The following is a 15,574-nucleotide window of genomic DNA, read 5'->3' as shown; positions in this document are numbered from 1 at the left end:
TGACGTGTAGGACGAGGCATGACACCTGTAAAGGGATGTTACAGTCTTTTGTTTGTTACCGGCCAGGTAGTTATTTTATACCTGAGTACAGCTAGAAAATGCATGTAAAAAGCCTTTTCCAAGGACTCAACTTTTCACTGCAGAGCTTGGGACTCGAACTAGGGAACTTGAAGGGCTGATATAACATTTTAAAAAGAAACAAATTTAACCCCTACCCTGTGCACCATTAAAAAAAAATGCTTTCATTGATTTATTCCTGGTCACAGGAAGATTCAGGTCAAACCACAACCACAGCCATCCATTGCTGCTGCAGCAGCAGCTTCAGCTGCGTCTACATCCAACACTTCAGCAGGTTTTGACCTTCTGGGCTCCATTCTGCAAAACCAGGAGTTGCTGACAAAAAGTAGTCGACACATTACCATCAACAGAGATGGTGGGTATAGATGCAATTATATTTGTGTGTTTGTTCGTCTTCTCTTGTGTCTTACAAGCTGTGTGAAGGTCACTCTCATATTTATTTTTGAAATCCTCCAGATCAGAAGGTGGGTAGGGGGCGAAGGTGATGGGCAAAATTTTTATCAAATTTGAATTTCTCCCTCCATATTCGGATTTTTGCTCCTGGAAATCCCAGAAAAATGAAAGAATTTATGGTTATTTAAATATAAAAATATTTTAGCCTTTCACAAGACATTGTAAGACTTTGAAGAAGTAATGATAATCCAGCAAACAAATTTACAACGACAAGAGGACCCACCCATGTTCTCCAAGTATGTATACCTTACTTATTTTGCTTTGTTTATCTAAAATCTGGAGGGAAATTTATCCTGTTCAAGCTGCTAATATCCAGTTATATATACAGTCCTGTTCAAAAGAAAATTCAGGTTTTACATAATCACACATATTACTTCACGAATCAGAAGAATAATAAATTACATTTCAAATCATGATTATTTTGGCCAAAGTCAGACCCGGTGAACAGACACATAGAGAAAATCCTTACCATAATAAAACGGGCCAGTAATTATCCATAAACTAATAGAAATATTATTTTGTTTTTCATTGAGAAAAAACTTGATCAAGAATATTTACTTATTTTATCAAAACGTTGGAGAATTACATATGCCATAAGCTTAGCACATTGATGATATGTTCTTTTACATCAAGGCAATACCATAAAAGTTAGAGGCAATGAAAATTTGAGAAGACATTCATTTTTCAGATAAAAAAAGTAGTGAAAAAAAGGAAAGAAGCAGATGACACACTAAAGTAATTCATCTGGGATTTCTTGAAAATTTTTATGAAAGCTTGAAATATGCTTCGCATTTACAGGCTATATAAGATTTCATCATTATTAAGCTTTGGTGCTGGTCCTGGGAGTGTTCTGATTCCCTATTTACATTGTCTTGGTTTTCACCTCTAGACTGACTTTCATCTTGGGACTTACTTCCTTGTTAAGAAAGCTATAGCTTTAACTTAATAATATTTGGGGTTATTCATCAAACTCATTTCCTCAATTTTCATTTGATGTTTCAAAGGTTCTTTATTGGATGTACATTAGACTTGAACATTGGCAATTAAGAGCAAGAATATGTTTGATGGTGCAAATGTTTTTGATGGATTGGGTCTTGCAGGGTTGTTGTCATTTGTATTACAAATAGAAAAAGAAATGCTTGTTTTTTTTGGGTTTTTTTTTCAAAATCTGTTTCATTCTTTCATCAGAGTGTTTCAAAGATTCTACTTCACACTTTCACTGAAGCCAACCTGTTTCTGAAGTAAATTTTAAAATGACAGAATTCAATTCAATGTTTATTCCAAGCTAGGTTTCTAAATACATCAAGTTAGGTATCACACGGGGGAAACAATTTCCTTGTTTTTTTCAGCGACATATATTTTTGATATATTGATAATGTACGGTGAATAGAATCTGAACTCCCTTTTGTAAGGCACAGTATATAAGCCATTCCTATACCTCCTCACACGAGTTGATATGGTCACTATTCCAAAGCAATTTTGAATTAGGGTGAATTCAGAAGGTTAGCAATCTTGCATGTTTGCTTGAGACATTTTTTATTTCTTTGATCAAATTGGATTTAGAAATTGATCTTAGGAACTTCAAACAATCATGTGTCATAGAGAACTTTTATCATTGTTGAAGAGTTTTTTATTATGCCAGCAACACTTGATGGACTATTAATTGTTTTTAATGATTGATTAATCAAGCTCATGAAACTGTGGAATGAGACCCTTGACATCTTTTTGTTGGTGGTTCAGTATCATTTCTTGCTGTCTCTTTTACTCTTCTTTATCTTTTGTCCTATTCCTCATAGCTTTTTGACCTCATACCTTTATCTAACATATACCTACAACAGAGTTCAAAACGTTCTTTGAATTAACTGAAATTTTTAAATAATTCTACTATTTTGCATTAAAACAATTCCTTGTTTTTGCTATACCAGATGAAATGATATCAACTGATGCGATATTACTTTATTATTCATTGCAGGGTCATTAAGTGCTCAAACGTCAAGTACTGATCAGTCATCTCCGAAAAAATCTTCATCAGCAAACAGATCTAACAGTGATAGTGACAAGAGATCTTGTAGTAGTAGTGGGAACAACAATGTGAATTCTCCACAGAAGGAAAACAACAAAGATAAGAATGGCAATTCAAAAGTAGGAAATTCCAGTAGAGACAACGATCATTTATCCCACCATAAAGCATCGACTGACATCTCTAATAATTGTCAACACTTTCCATCCATACAAAGTTCTTTCTCCTATGACAGCTTCAATGCAGCTACAAAGTCGTCATCAAGCTCTTCTTCAGCATACGGAAACAGTGCTCATTACAACAATATATATAATATATCTTTATCAAATGCTAGCAATGTGAATAATTCCATGGATACAAATGTTTTAACCTCTGCAAAAAGGACCAACTTAAACAATGTCACTGATAGTGGTAGTGGTGGCGGTTCTGGTGATGGAGACTTTAAAGGGGCTGCAGATTCAGATGAGGAATTACTTCAATGTGCAAATGAAATGGAGAGTAATGAACAATTTGAGGATTTAGAGGATGCAAGAGAGACAAATAAAGGAAAGGAGGAAGAGAACACAGGGACATCTTCATCATCATCATCGAAGGAGGAGGAAAAGAAAAGGAGGCACATGAAGGACAGACACAAGGTAATAATCAATGATGATGAATGCAGGAAGACTGAAAGAGAAGAAAACAATAATTTTGATGATAATGATGATGATGGTGGTGTTGATAATAATGGTTATGATATAGTTATGGAATCAGGGAATTTATTGTCTAAATCTGTTGGTGATGGTACAAGTTGTGTTAGTGGATATGATAATGGGGACAATACTTACAGTTTGAATGGTAGTGTTGTTGATGTTTGTCGAGTGACTGATAATGATGTTGATAGTAGTGAGGTGGTCATAAAGTCTTCCACAGGGGTTTCTAACGCAAATCAAGGGGATGTTAGAAGTGATTCGAATTTGAACAACAATAGTTTGCTCCATGCGTCTGTAGTTCTTGAGTCATCACCCAAACATTCGAGTTCATTTGAAGCTGAAGATCATGAACGTTGCTCTTTTAATCATGACAACAAAAAACAAAAACTTGTAGAACATGTTGTGGGTATTCAGGATCTCTCCTCAATTCACCAAGGGGGTCAAGGTTTAGAAATTAAAAGGGAACCAGGGATGTTTGTCTGTGAGTTTGGTAATGACATTGAATCAAAAGGAAAGAAGGAAAATGAAAATGGATTTGAAGTCAGTGTCAGTGTCAAAAGAGAGATTACAAAGCTTGTTGTCAATCCACTTGATTGTGAAACGACAACCATGGGAATTGAAAAGAGTATCATTGGTATTGAAAATATTGAAGTTGGATCAGCTTCAACTGCTGAAGGAATTGTAAAAGAAGTTGTTATGGGTATTGAAGAGATTGAAGGGGGATCACTTATGACAGCTGAAGCAAATGGAAAGAAAGTTGTTATGGATATTGAAGAGATTGAAGAGGGATCACTTATGACAGCTGAAGAAAATTTAGGTATTGAAAATAATGGGATTAAAGAGGGATCTCTCACTGAGGGAAATGAAAGTGGAGTTGTAGAAGACATTGAAAATATTGAGATTAAAAAGAGATCATGTGTGGTGACTGAGGGAACGTCTGCCTTAGTTGTTACTGAAGGGAATATGGATTCAGAATTTAATGAGAAAGATTTGACAGTAAGAAATGTTAAAAGAGAAAAAGAAGAAACTGTTTGCCATTTTCAATCACATATGTCACAGAAGGGACATGGTGAACATGCTATGGAGTTTGGTAATATTGACATTGTTAAGAAAGAAATAGCTGAGCTACCTGTAAGCGATCATATTGAAGGAAAGAAAGATGAAGTCTTATATATTAAGAATGAGATTTGCTCTGACCAGGGAGATAAGGAAGTTGGAGAGTTGTCGGATAGTGGAGAAGAAGGAGAAATTCGTAGCGATTATGAGGATAAAAAGGGGGAAATGTCAGATGAACAAGAAGAGGGAGAAATTGTTGATGATGACGATGAAGATGTGCATAAAGAGGAAAGTGTAAATCATAAAGGAGAAACTAATGCTGTGATAGATCTTATTCAAAAGGTTAAAAGTGGTGCTGTGAGAGGTTATACTCAAAAGGTTAAAATCGAGAATGATAAAACCGAAGAAAAAATTGAGATGAGTGCAAAGAATGAAGAGGAAAAGGAGTGTGTGGAAGATAATAAGGATGAAGATAAGGAGAGCAGTACTGAGGAAGATAGTGATGACAGCACTGAGGAGTTTGATCCATACAAGCCGTCAAATGGCTCATTTTTGATTGGGCAATTTCTCAATAGCCTTTTGACCAATCAGTTTGACAGAAGGAAAGAAGCAGCTGAAAGAAGAGAAGAGAGACGCAGGTTAAAACACGAGGAGAAGGAAAGAAAGAAAGCTGCAGTGGAGGCTGAGAAGAGAAAAGAAGAGGAACTATCTAAACATAAAATTAGCATACACGATTTTCTAGGTGATGCTGTAGCTAGATTTGGAGTGGCTATGCCTGTTAATCTTCAAGTGAAGAATGCCAGAAGGGGTATGGTTCGCCCTGTCAAGCGTGGTGGCCTTGGAAGATACCCTCGAGCAATTCATAAATACAATAATGAAGACATGGATAATGGCAGGCATCAAGATGGAGAGATTGAAGATGGTGTGCAAACATTTGAGAGGAAAGAGAGAGATGGGGACAGTAGGAAGGCATTGTTAAAAGTTGCCAAAAATAAACGATATGATAAAAGGTCTCATAGTAATAGAACTGACCCGAGGTCAAGGTTTGATTCAGTGGAAAAACAAAGGAGGCAGGGTAAAATTTATAGGCAAGATTTACCTGGTAATAGGGAAAAAGATAAGAGAAGTAGAAAGAGAAGTCGAAGCCGTAGCAGCAGTCATGAGTCGAGCTTGGCCAATTCCTCATCCAGAGAAGACATGATCAGAATTAGAGATAGGAAAAAGTCTCGTTTGGATAAAAGGAGACTAGCTGTGATGAAGGTGCGATCGAAATGGGAGAAAAAGAGAATGAGAAGAAAACGAAGAGGTGGAGAAGGTTATGAGGAATCCAGTGAAGAGGATGACGATGATAATGATGATGATGACGATGATGATGATAGCTGTAGTAGCAGTACTAGTAGTGACAGTGATGAAGATGATGAAGAATATGATGTCGAGGATAATGAGGAGTATCCTAATGACAGAGGTAGTGAAGTTGAAGAAGTTGAAGGGGAAAAAGAGGAGGCAGCAGAGGAAGTTGACAGTGGTCACAGTAGTTTCACCGGGTCACCTCTTCCACCACCACCTCCACCTCTCCCACCTGGAAAGCAACAGCAATCTGCAGCATCGCGGAATTCAAGGAAGATTTCCAATGAAAGAGACAATGCTCTTTATTCGGCCGATTGTCAAAGTCGGTCTAGAAGTCCTGGAAATCCTGAAAACTGTGGCGCTGGTCACAGTGACAGCCATTCACATAAACAAGACGGCTACCCCTATCCCCCAGATCACCCATCTCGCCATCCTCACCCCCATCCCCATCTTGACAATCATTCTACTCCCGCATCCTACCCATCCAATCACCCAGTGTATCCTTCTAATCCTCAATATCCCCCAGCCGATCAAGGTCACAGTTCAGGATATTTGCCTCATACTCAAGGCCCCTCCCACCCTGGTACAAGTCATGCCCCACACCCAAACCATTCTCACCCACCTTCTTCAAACCAACCACATTATCCAAACCCCTCACATCTACCAGGTCCAAACCATCCAGGTTATCCCATGGCCCCCAACAACCCTCGTTATTCAGTCCCTTCCCACATTCCTCCTTCAAGCCACACCCATTTCCAAAATCCAGACCACCCTTCTCCTGCAACTCATCAACCACATCACTCTTCTGCACCATACCCTCATCCTTATCCTCAACCTCAAACTGATCTTAACCCTAGCACACAACCCCATCATCCTCATCATCCTCAAGAAATTCGTCCCCACCACCAACAGCAGCCTCCATCTGTACCTTATCCTCAACCCCATGCACAACAGCCCCGTCACCCAACCCCACCATGTTGTGAATATCATCCAGAACACCCTCATTACGTATACCGACCACCAACCCAGCCACCTCAACCACAAAAACCTCCACCACTAATGTCAATACGACTTCCAGGTCACTCATCACAACAACCATCCTCATCATCCACATCATCAGGTATGGCACCAAACCCTGCTCCCCAATTTCAGCATCCAAACAACCCTCAACCTCAACCAAGAGCCCCAACGAGCACTATAGCACCTCCACGACAACAACACCCACTACCCCCAAGGCCATCACCTCACACCACTCTGCGTCATCCATATCGCCATTCCACTCCACGTGTTCAGGGGCCACTACCTCCACCATCGTCCATTACCATCACTGCCACTACGCTCTCCAACACGGCCGCAACAACCACCAACCCACCCCGCTATCCTTACCCTTATCCAGCGAGGAACCCAGTTCCTCATCATCATACCTCAGCTGTTGCCCACACTATTCCTCCTCATCCTCCAAGACCGCCTCACCCTTACCCCTCGTCCACTGTTGCCTCTATTGCTCCATCTCATCCTGCAAGCTATCCTCCTAGGCACCCATCTTCCAATCCCAGTCAACATCAAATATCCTATCAACATGCTCCCACTAACCCCTCTATATCAGCTGCTAGAATGCGACAACCCCAGCCTGCATCATCAGGCACTTATCCTCCACCCTACCACCAAAGCAATCCAGCATTATCCTACAACAGAGCTTCAGTAGGATCTCAAGCTCAGAATTTGCCATCAAATCCAAATTCAAATTTACAGTCAACCTCTTCATTAGGAGCTGCCTCGCACTTGCAGTCACATACTTACGCTCACTCCTCTACCTCAACATCGACAAGCAGACATGGATTGGAGTCATCACACGTGCCTTCATCACGAGTGACTTCATCAACTCATAGTTCCTTATCTACAGAACTCAGGAGTAGGTCATCGGTTGACATCATCCCTCCTTCAATGAGAGCATCATCATATCGTGTATCACCCCCTGTCATTAGAGGTGTGGCTACATCAGATAGGCTGGCTTCGAATATCATGTTGGATGAGGTAAATCTGCTTGTTCAGTTTATTTTACATAAAATTAATTACACAGAGAATGTTCTTTCAACGTTCAATTTGTTAACATTGCAATGCAGGCCAGGTGACTATGCTTCATAATATAAAAGTGAGGCTCTCTGTATGGGTCCAGGGAGCACAAACTATATATTTTTTAAAATTATATAACCCTAATAATTTTTTTTTCTTCAGTGTTTAAAACTTAAATGACCTATTGCTATTAAATGAAATTGTCAGATTGCCATATATGTTGTTTAACAAAAAGGAAATGGACTTTGCTATAAGTATAAATTAGGACTGATTTAGAAATCAAGAGCTGAATTTATCACATGATGTATATATGTGACTTGCTGTCTTAAAACGGTATTATGTCCGGATGAATGGGACCTTGAAAAGTGAATGTAGAATGACAATGATAAAATTGTGATCTTACAGTTTTTGCAATGTAAGAAATTGTATTTTTACTCTCCACCATAACGGAACAGAAATTGACCCCAAGTTTCATATTTGTGGTGATCAATTCAATTTCCATCTCTTAGTCTATCCCGACATAATACCACTTTGAGATGGTGGGTCACATTTGAGATAGTGTGCACAAGTAAAGCTTGAAAATTGTTAAAAAATGATATTTATTGATTATAAGAGGCTCTTTTTATTTTTGCTAAACTGGGAAAAAAAATATCAATCAACAAAATATTTATTTTATTGCCCATTTGTTTTTTTTGTTTTTTTTTTGTTGGTTGACTATTGATATTGAAAGCACACTACCTGTGACAACAATGAGTTCCATTTGTGTTTCCATGCTAGGTCATCATTTAAGTGATTGCAGTCTTCGACTTTAGAGATCTGTTTGTAAATCGGATTGTGGTGTCATCTGTTAACCATTGAACTTCCAGGACTAACACCTGTGCTACTACCAATGTTGCATAGTCACTGTATGAAAGAGTGAAAATGGAAAGGCTTCGTATGGGAACAAAACAGACAATGGACGTTTCGGGTACAAACCCTTCGTCAGCACAACAATACACAAATAAACGTGGAAAACAAATAAAATATAATGAAAAATAACTGGTATCGTCTGTACTCAATAGTGGTTTCAGTATGAATGAAATGTTAGCCTGGCGTGGGTAGAGGATAGGGTGCCCCAGGGGGGTGATCTAATTGATAAGCAAAGGTCAGCGTCAGGGAACAGAACTTTCCAGACTATAATGGAAGATAAAAGACATATTAGTAGTAGTAGTAGTATAGTAGTATAGTAGTAGTAGTATAAAGTAAGTAGTAGTAGTATAGTATAGTAGTAGTAGGTAGTAGTAGTAAGTAGTATATAGTAGTATAGTAGTATATTAAGTATAGAGTAGTAGATATAGTAGTTAGTAGTAGTAGTAGTAGTAGTAAGTAGTAGTAGTATGTAGTAGTAGTAGTAGTAAGTAGTGAGTAGTAGTAGTAGTAGTAGTTAGTAGTAGTAGTAGTAGTAGTAGTAGAGTAGTATAGTAGTAGTATGTAGTAGTTAGTAGTTTAGTAGTATATAGTAGTAGTAGTTAGTAGTAGTAGTATAGTAGTAGTAGTAGTATAGTATAGTAGTAGTAGTAGTAGTAAGTAGTAGTAGTAGTAGTAGTAGTAGTAGTAGTATAGTAGTAAGTATAGTAGTAGTAGTAGTAGTAGTAGTAGTAGTAGTAGTAGTAGTGTAGTAAGTAGTAGTAGTAGTATAGTAGTAGTAGTAGTAGTATAAGTAGTAGTAGTAGTAGTAGTTAGTAAGTATAGTATGTAGTTAGTAAGTAGTAGTAGTAGTAGTAGTAGTATTAGTAGTAGTAGTAGTAGTATAGTAGTATAGTAAGTAGTAGTAGTAGTAGTAGTAGTAGTAGTAGTAGTAGTAGTAGTAGTAGTAGTAGTAGATAGTAGTATAGTAGTAGTAGTAGTAGTATAGTAGTAGTAGTAGTGTAGTAGTAGTAGTATATAGTAGTAGTAGATATAGAGTAGTAGTAGTAGGTAATAGTAGAGTAGTAAGTGAGGAAGAGAGGTGGGTGTGAGTGGAAGTAGGAGGGGGGTCGAGGGAGTGAAAGGGTCACGGCGGGTGACCCTTTCACCTCGCCCCCTCCACCCCCCCCCCCCCCCCTACTGTTCCACTACAGCGTTCTACTATTACTACTACTACTACTACTACTACTACTACTACTACTACTACTACTACTACAACTACTACTACTACACTACTACTACTACTACTACTACTACTACTACTACTACTACTACTACTACTACTACTACTACTACTACTACTACTACTACCAATATGTCTTTTATCTTCCATTATAGTCTGGAAAGTTCTGTTCCCTGACGCTGACCTTTGCTTATCAATTAGATCACCCCCCTGGGGCACCCTATCCTCTACCCACGCCACACTAACATTTCATTCATACTGAAACCACCATTGAGTACAGACGATACCAGTTATTTTTCATTATATTTTATTTGTTTTCCACGTTTATTTGTGTATTGTTGTGCTGACGAAGGGTTTGTACCCGAAACGTCCATTGTCTGTTTTGTTCCCATACGAAGCCTTTCCATTTTCACTCTTTCGTTAGTATTTTACGATCACCGGCTTCAGGCAGCCCTTACCGTTTTCTACATAGTCACTGTATGAGATCTCTGGTCTGTTCTTGTTGTGAAATATTGAATCATGGAACTTCCAGATTTCACTCTGTTGCTATGATCTAGAAATAAAATTTGATCCAGGACTAACCCCTGTGGTACTCCCAATGTTGCATAGTCACTGTTTGAGATCTCTGGTCTGTTCTTGTTGTGAAATATTGACTCATTCAACTTCCAGATTTCACTCTGTTGATATGATCTACATACAAAGTTTGATCCAGGACTAACCACTATGGTACTCCCAATGTTGCATAGTCACTGTATGAGATCTCTGATAAGATTGCTATTCTTACTGTTCTTGTTGTGAAATATTTACATTGGTCACTTGTACCAATTCTATTCAAATGTAACATTAGCTTATTACAGGCCAAAAAGTGAAATTGGTAAGGTTAAGTAAAGCACAGTATGTCTGCCAATCTGATATATAGTAATTGATTGACTTAGGCGAGGTCATGCACAATCAGAAAACAAAGGAAAAAAACCCCCCAGCAAAACCCAAACAGTACTTCATAAATGATTATGTTAAGTAGTGAATTACTGAAAGTCTCATTATGATTCATTAATTTGATTCTACCAGACAATTTTTTATCTTTAAAGTGGATCGAATAACTGTAAAAAGTGATGGCTTTATATTTTTATATATTTATGTGAAGAAACTTAAAATTTGGATTTTCTGACTTTTTTGTTTATATTGAATTCAACATAAGATATTGTTTAATAAAAAAAAAATTATCTTATAAATGTGCATGGCTAGATTAAAAAAAAAATTCATGATTTTATTTCATAATATGATTTACCAAATGCTGATTTTGTTTCGTAGGTGAAGAAGCGATTCAAACAACTGGTGGAGGATGCAGTGAGGTCAGCTCTCCAGCCAGCATGGAGCAACAGGAAGATCAGTAAAGATGCATACAAAGATATCTTTAAAAAATGTGTGGAGAAGGTTGGTTCTGTTTTATTCATCAGATTGAAATTTGCTATCAGCCAATGGAGAGATAAACTGATGAACAATTTTTTGTTTTCTTTCATTTTTGTTTGTTTTAGTTTTTTGTTTTTGACCCAAACTGATGAGTGTCATCATATTCCAAAGATCATAAAAAATATTAATAAAGTAAGCAAAAAAAAAACAACAAAAAAAAAACAACAAACAAACAAAAAACACCCTGTAAGTTTTTGTATAGCACAATACCCACTAAAATGTACTCAATGTGCTTAACAAGGACTCCCAGGTCAATAGCAATGGTAAACATGTAAGACACGACATGGCACCAGTAATGCAAGATTAATGGGGTTTTTTTCAACAGAGACAGAGACAGTACTCATTTTGCAAATGAGTATGGTGAGAAGATGTGGTATGTAAAGGGTATTTTCAGAGGACTCTACTTTGTGAGTCTGACAGCAAGACTTGAACCCGGGACCCACAGGTCACAAGTTGAATGTCATATTGCTAGACCACATAGCTGCAAACGAGAAGGAAACAGATCATATCGCCTTACTTGGGAATAGGTTATCTAGCATTGTGGAGGGAAATGTGTCAACAATAAATGTGCTTGATAATAAATGTGCATTTTAATTCATCTTTCTTTTTGATTTTTTTATTCAGGTGTGTGGCTCTAAAGAGACAGTGGTCCAACAAGAGAAGATACAAGCTCTAGTGGATGCATACGTCAGTAAGGCCAGGAAAGCAGCCACCAAGATAAACTAGAGAATGTCAAACCATTACTCTGCATAATGATGCACATGTTACAACACATTGTACAAGAAGGATACCGTACAACCAGGCCTCCACTTCAGGTGTAAAGTTTGCTTCAATAAAAAATCACAATTTGTTCATAATAATTGATAGGTAATAGTAGCGCTAATCCCACTGTCAGAACGGACGATTATGCCTCCTGTGGACTGTGAATGATTTGTCCTACTTTCAGTATTACCTAGCCAATCAGAATGCTGGTTTTGAAATTTATTTACATTTTCATCGGTTGCCAAATAACAAGAGTAGCAAAAATTGCCTACTGCTAACTGTATATAAAATGTCTCGTATCTGTTTGGATTGTGTATGTATCACCCCTATTTTAAAAGTTTTCACCGGTTTCTGGCAGGAACTAGAGTGATTTTTTTTTACATCCCACCGAAACTCAAGGGCTTGAGTCATCAGTTCCTAAAAGTAAATGTAATTGAAATATAATTAGAAACATTGAAGCAGCAAGACTCTTGTGACATTAGTTGTGGTATCATCACATCTCACCTTTAGGTTTGAACATTGCTTCTTTTTTATATTTATGGATGGGAATGCATTACACGTTAGTCCATATCTTCATTTTATCTGACTGATTAAGTGAAATAAGGGTATGAGCAATATTGTGGGGCATGGTAAAATGTAAGAGTTAAAAAAGTTCCTCGAAACAGAGTCTTTTGTTAAGCTACAGTCCATCAAGAATTTGTCTTTTGCATACAATTTGAGATGTATGATATGAAATTTGATGTCTTTCAGGGCACTTGTTATTCATTAGAATGAATCATTTTGAAATTGTTACTCACTTGTTGATTTGAATAAAATGTTCAATAATTACGATGCGTTTTCACCCTGCAAGAAGAGGAGAAAAAATTAAATTTAATGTAATGGCAGTTGCAATGATTTTTCTCAACCTTTGTTTGTTATAAAATTGATTTCTTTTCAAATTGCTCTAATTTAGTGAAGACATAAGTACAACTTTTAAAGGCATGAAATAAAGTATTTTATGGAATAGCTAATCATAATGATAAAGCCAAAGAAATCAAAATTGGATGTGCATTATATACGATGAAGCAGTCTGGAAAATCATATTGGCAAAAAAATAATGAAAAAAGCGATTTTGGATTAAGAGAGTATTTTTTTATTCTTCATATGTAGCAACTGAAAAATTACTCGGTTGTTGGAAGTTCATCAAGTCCTTATAGGCAGTGAATGATTTACTACCTGGATCGGGCAATGCTCATTTGTTATCACTTCAAACCTCTTCAGCTGTCCCTTCCATATGATACGGGTTTGTGTCCTTAATCTGGTATTATAATTGCTGTTGGGGCTTCTGTTTTGTTGATAAAAATAAAGAAAAACAAATTTGAGCATTTATATAGCCCAATTTCCACCAAATGTGCGCCAAGCGCATTACAAGGGGTCCCAAGCCAACAGCAAAAAAAAAAAGAGTGTGGACACATAGACTGCCACGTTTCATACTTTGGCCATAGCAATTATATTTTTGCTGATTTTAGTGAGAGTTTTATCACAGAGTAGGTAGGTTACCACAGAGACTGCACTCCTCGCTCAATCCCCCTTCGCTCAATGTTAAATTCGTGAAATCGACTTCGCCGTGTCTCAAAAGTATGTCACGCCGTATAAATTATAGTCTGTTTCTAATGAACCGTTTTTTTCCCCTATATAAGTCATATTATTCTCACAAAAGTGTTAGCACCTAGCAAAATTGCCAAACAATTATTTCCGTTATCAAATTCATTTTAAATTTGTTGAGAGTAAGAAGGAAAATGTGATAAAGCGCTCGTTAAGATTTCATAGATTGAGAAAGAAAAAAAAGTGAAATAGAGGAAATTATTGTGAAAACAGGGGACCTGAAAATGAGATTTTAAAATGACCTAAGTTATTTACATAGCATAATAGCAAAGAATAGAATTACTTGGTCTTACCTTAGTATCTACATATGTGCAAACGTTAGAGCTTTTCTTTTCCTACCCCTATTGCAGCCACCAATGTCCATCTCACGGTTGTGACATCTCAGGAAATGATGTAGTCTAATAGTAGTGTTGAGGTTCAATGAAAGGCATTTCGTTGAGCAGTTCTTCTCAATCCTGCAGTCAAGTGGAATGTCCATTGTGGCCTCGACCATTTTTTTGACCAGCCCGAACCTTACACCAGTAGCAACACGCAAGGAGTTGATTCCATCGCGAAATACGACTTCGGCGATTTCGAGGCAATGTTGCAGAGTAGGTGATGGTATCGTTAGTCCACCCTCCTTTAGGTCGGGATATTGTTTCATTGATATGAAATAAGACGAGTCTGACAAGGGATTTTCCTGGATGAGATTTGTCTTGCACAAACCACAAACTATTCCTAAGAGTTTCTTGGCGACATATCCCGAAATGTAGGCGACAATGTCTTTTTCTGGAACTCCTAGTACAGAATTACTTGCGCAATTTTGTACAAAGGGTCGGATGAGCCTTGGAATATCTTGATGAAGCCGTGTCCTGACTGTGTGGGTGGCTCCCTTTGTTGTGATGGTGTCAAGCTTAAACAGAAATGTGTCCAAGTCTGCTTGACAGTTGCCGCCTTTTCCAGGAAGGAATATTGCATCCACTATGATCTGGGTCAGTGCTGACCGGAACTCCCGACAATCTGGATTGACACGATGTCCGCCTTTGCCTCGAACTACCGAAAACATGTTCTCTAAGCAGTCCTGATACAGTCGGTTTGTTAACAGGAATGACATGTTGAAGTTGTTTGAAAGGTCATCCCATAGATCCAGGAGGCAAGCAATTGTCAACTTCCATCCCTCTATGCATGGCAGTCTTCCACTCTTATTGAGAGGTTTAATGTTGTCAAACCACATCAGTTTGTCTCTCAGAAACGACACGTGCTCGGTTGAAGATGAGATTGCATGGGACATGGGACTTTTGCCGTTGCGAGACGAACTGTTGAAGCAGTCAAAAAGCTTGTTGCATTCTTCTACAAACTGTGCAGTTGCCATCGCTTCTGGTGGGAGATCGCCGTAGTGGACCATGGTGGTTATCCCTGCAGCAACAGAGTTACTGAGGACTTGCACTGCAAGTTTAACGCTTAGATTTGCAAATGGTGGCATAGTAATGTGCCTTTTTGTTAATTTTGGGGCCATTCGTATTGGGAATCTTAAATCTTTCTCGAAGAACATGGATATGATTCCATGAAATAATTTTGCCGTCCATTGCAAATCCACTCTTTTTTAGATTATTTCTAATACTTTTCATCAAATGTGGGGGGTCAAACATAACAAATAACGTTTCATCATTGATGAGGAAATATGGCCTGTCTCTATTTACACCTAATTTTGTAACAACCGCTTGATTGTTGGTGCCTTGGTCCCAGATCAACACTTTGGGAATCAAACCTAAATCTCTAATCCTGATGATGATGTCTTTCAAAATTGTTTGAAGGACATGAGTTTTTGTTGGTCCATTAGACAGATAGTATGCGAGTGGTTGCTTCCATGTG

General features: G+C 37.9%; 1 protein-coding gene across 2 annotated transcripts in view; it reads left to right on the top strand.

The window, feature by feature from the left end:
* The window catches only part of LOC144978470 (uncharacterized), a 50,243-nt gene extending 37,339 nt beyond the window's left edge, over nt 1-12,904 (top strand). For both annotated transcript variants that reach the window (XM_078924600.1, XM_078924601.1), the window contains 4 exons: nt 267-433; nt 2,504-7,680; nt 11,159-11,281; nt 11,942-12,904. In XM_078924600.1, coding sequence (XP_078780726.1) covers nt 267-433; nt 2,504-7,680; nt 11,159-11,281; nt 11,942-12,043 — 5,569 coding nt within the window. In that variant the 3' untranslated portion in view covers nt 12,044-12,904. The remainder of the gene's footprint in view (nt 1-266; nt 434-2,503; nt 7,681-11,158; nt 11,282-11,941) is intronic.
* The last annotated feature ends 2,670 nt before the right edge of the window (nt 12,905-15,574 follow it).

Source organism: Berghia stephanieae, chromosome 8, assembly GCF_034508935.2.
Source record: "Berghia stephanieae isolate SIO BIC M18660-M18661 chromosome 8, UCSD_Bste_1.3, whole genome shotgun sequence".
Classification (NCBI taxonomy): Eukaryota; Metazoa; Mollusca; class Gastropoda; order Nudibranchia; family Aeolidiidae; genus Berghia; species Berghia stephanieae.
This window is presented reverse-complemented; position numbering and strand designations above follow the sequence as displayed.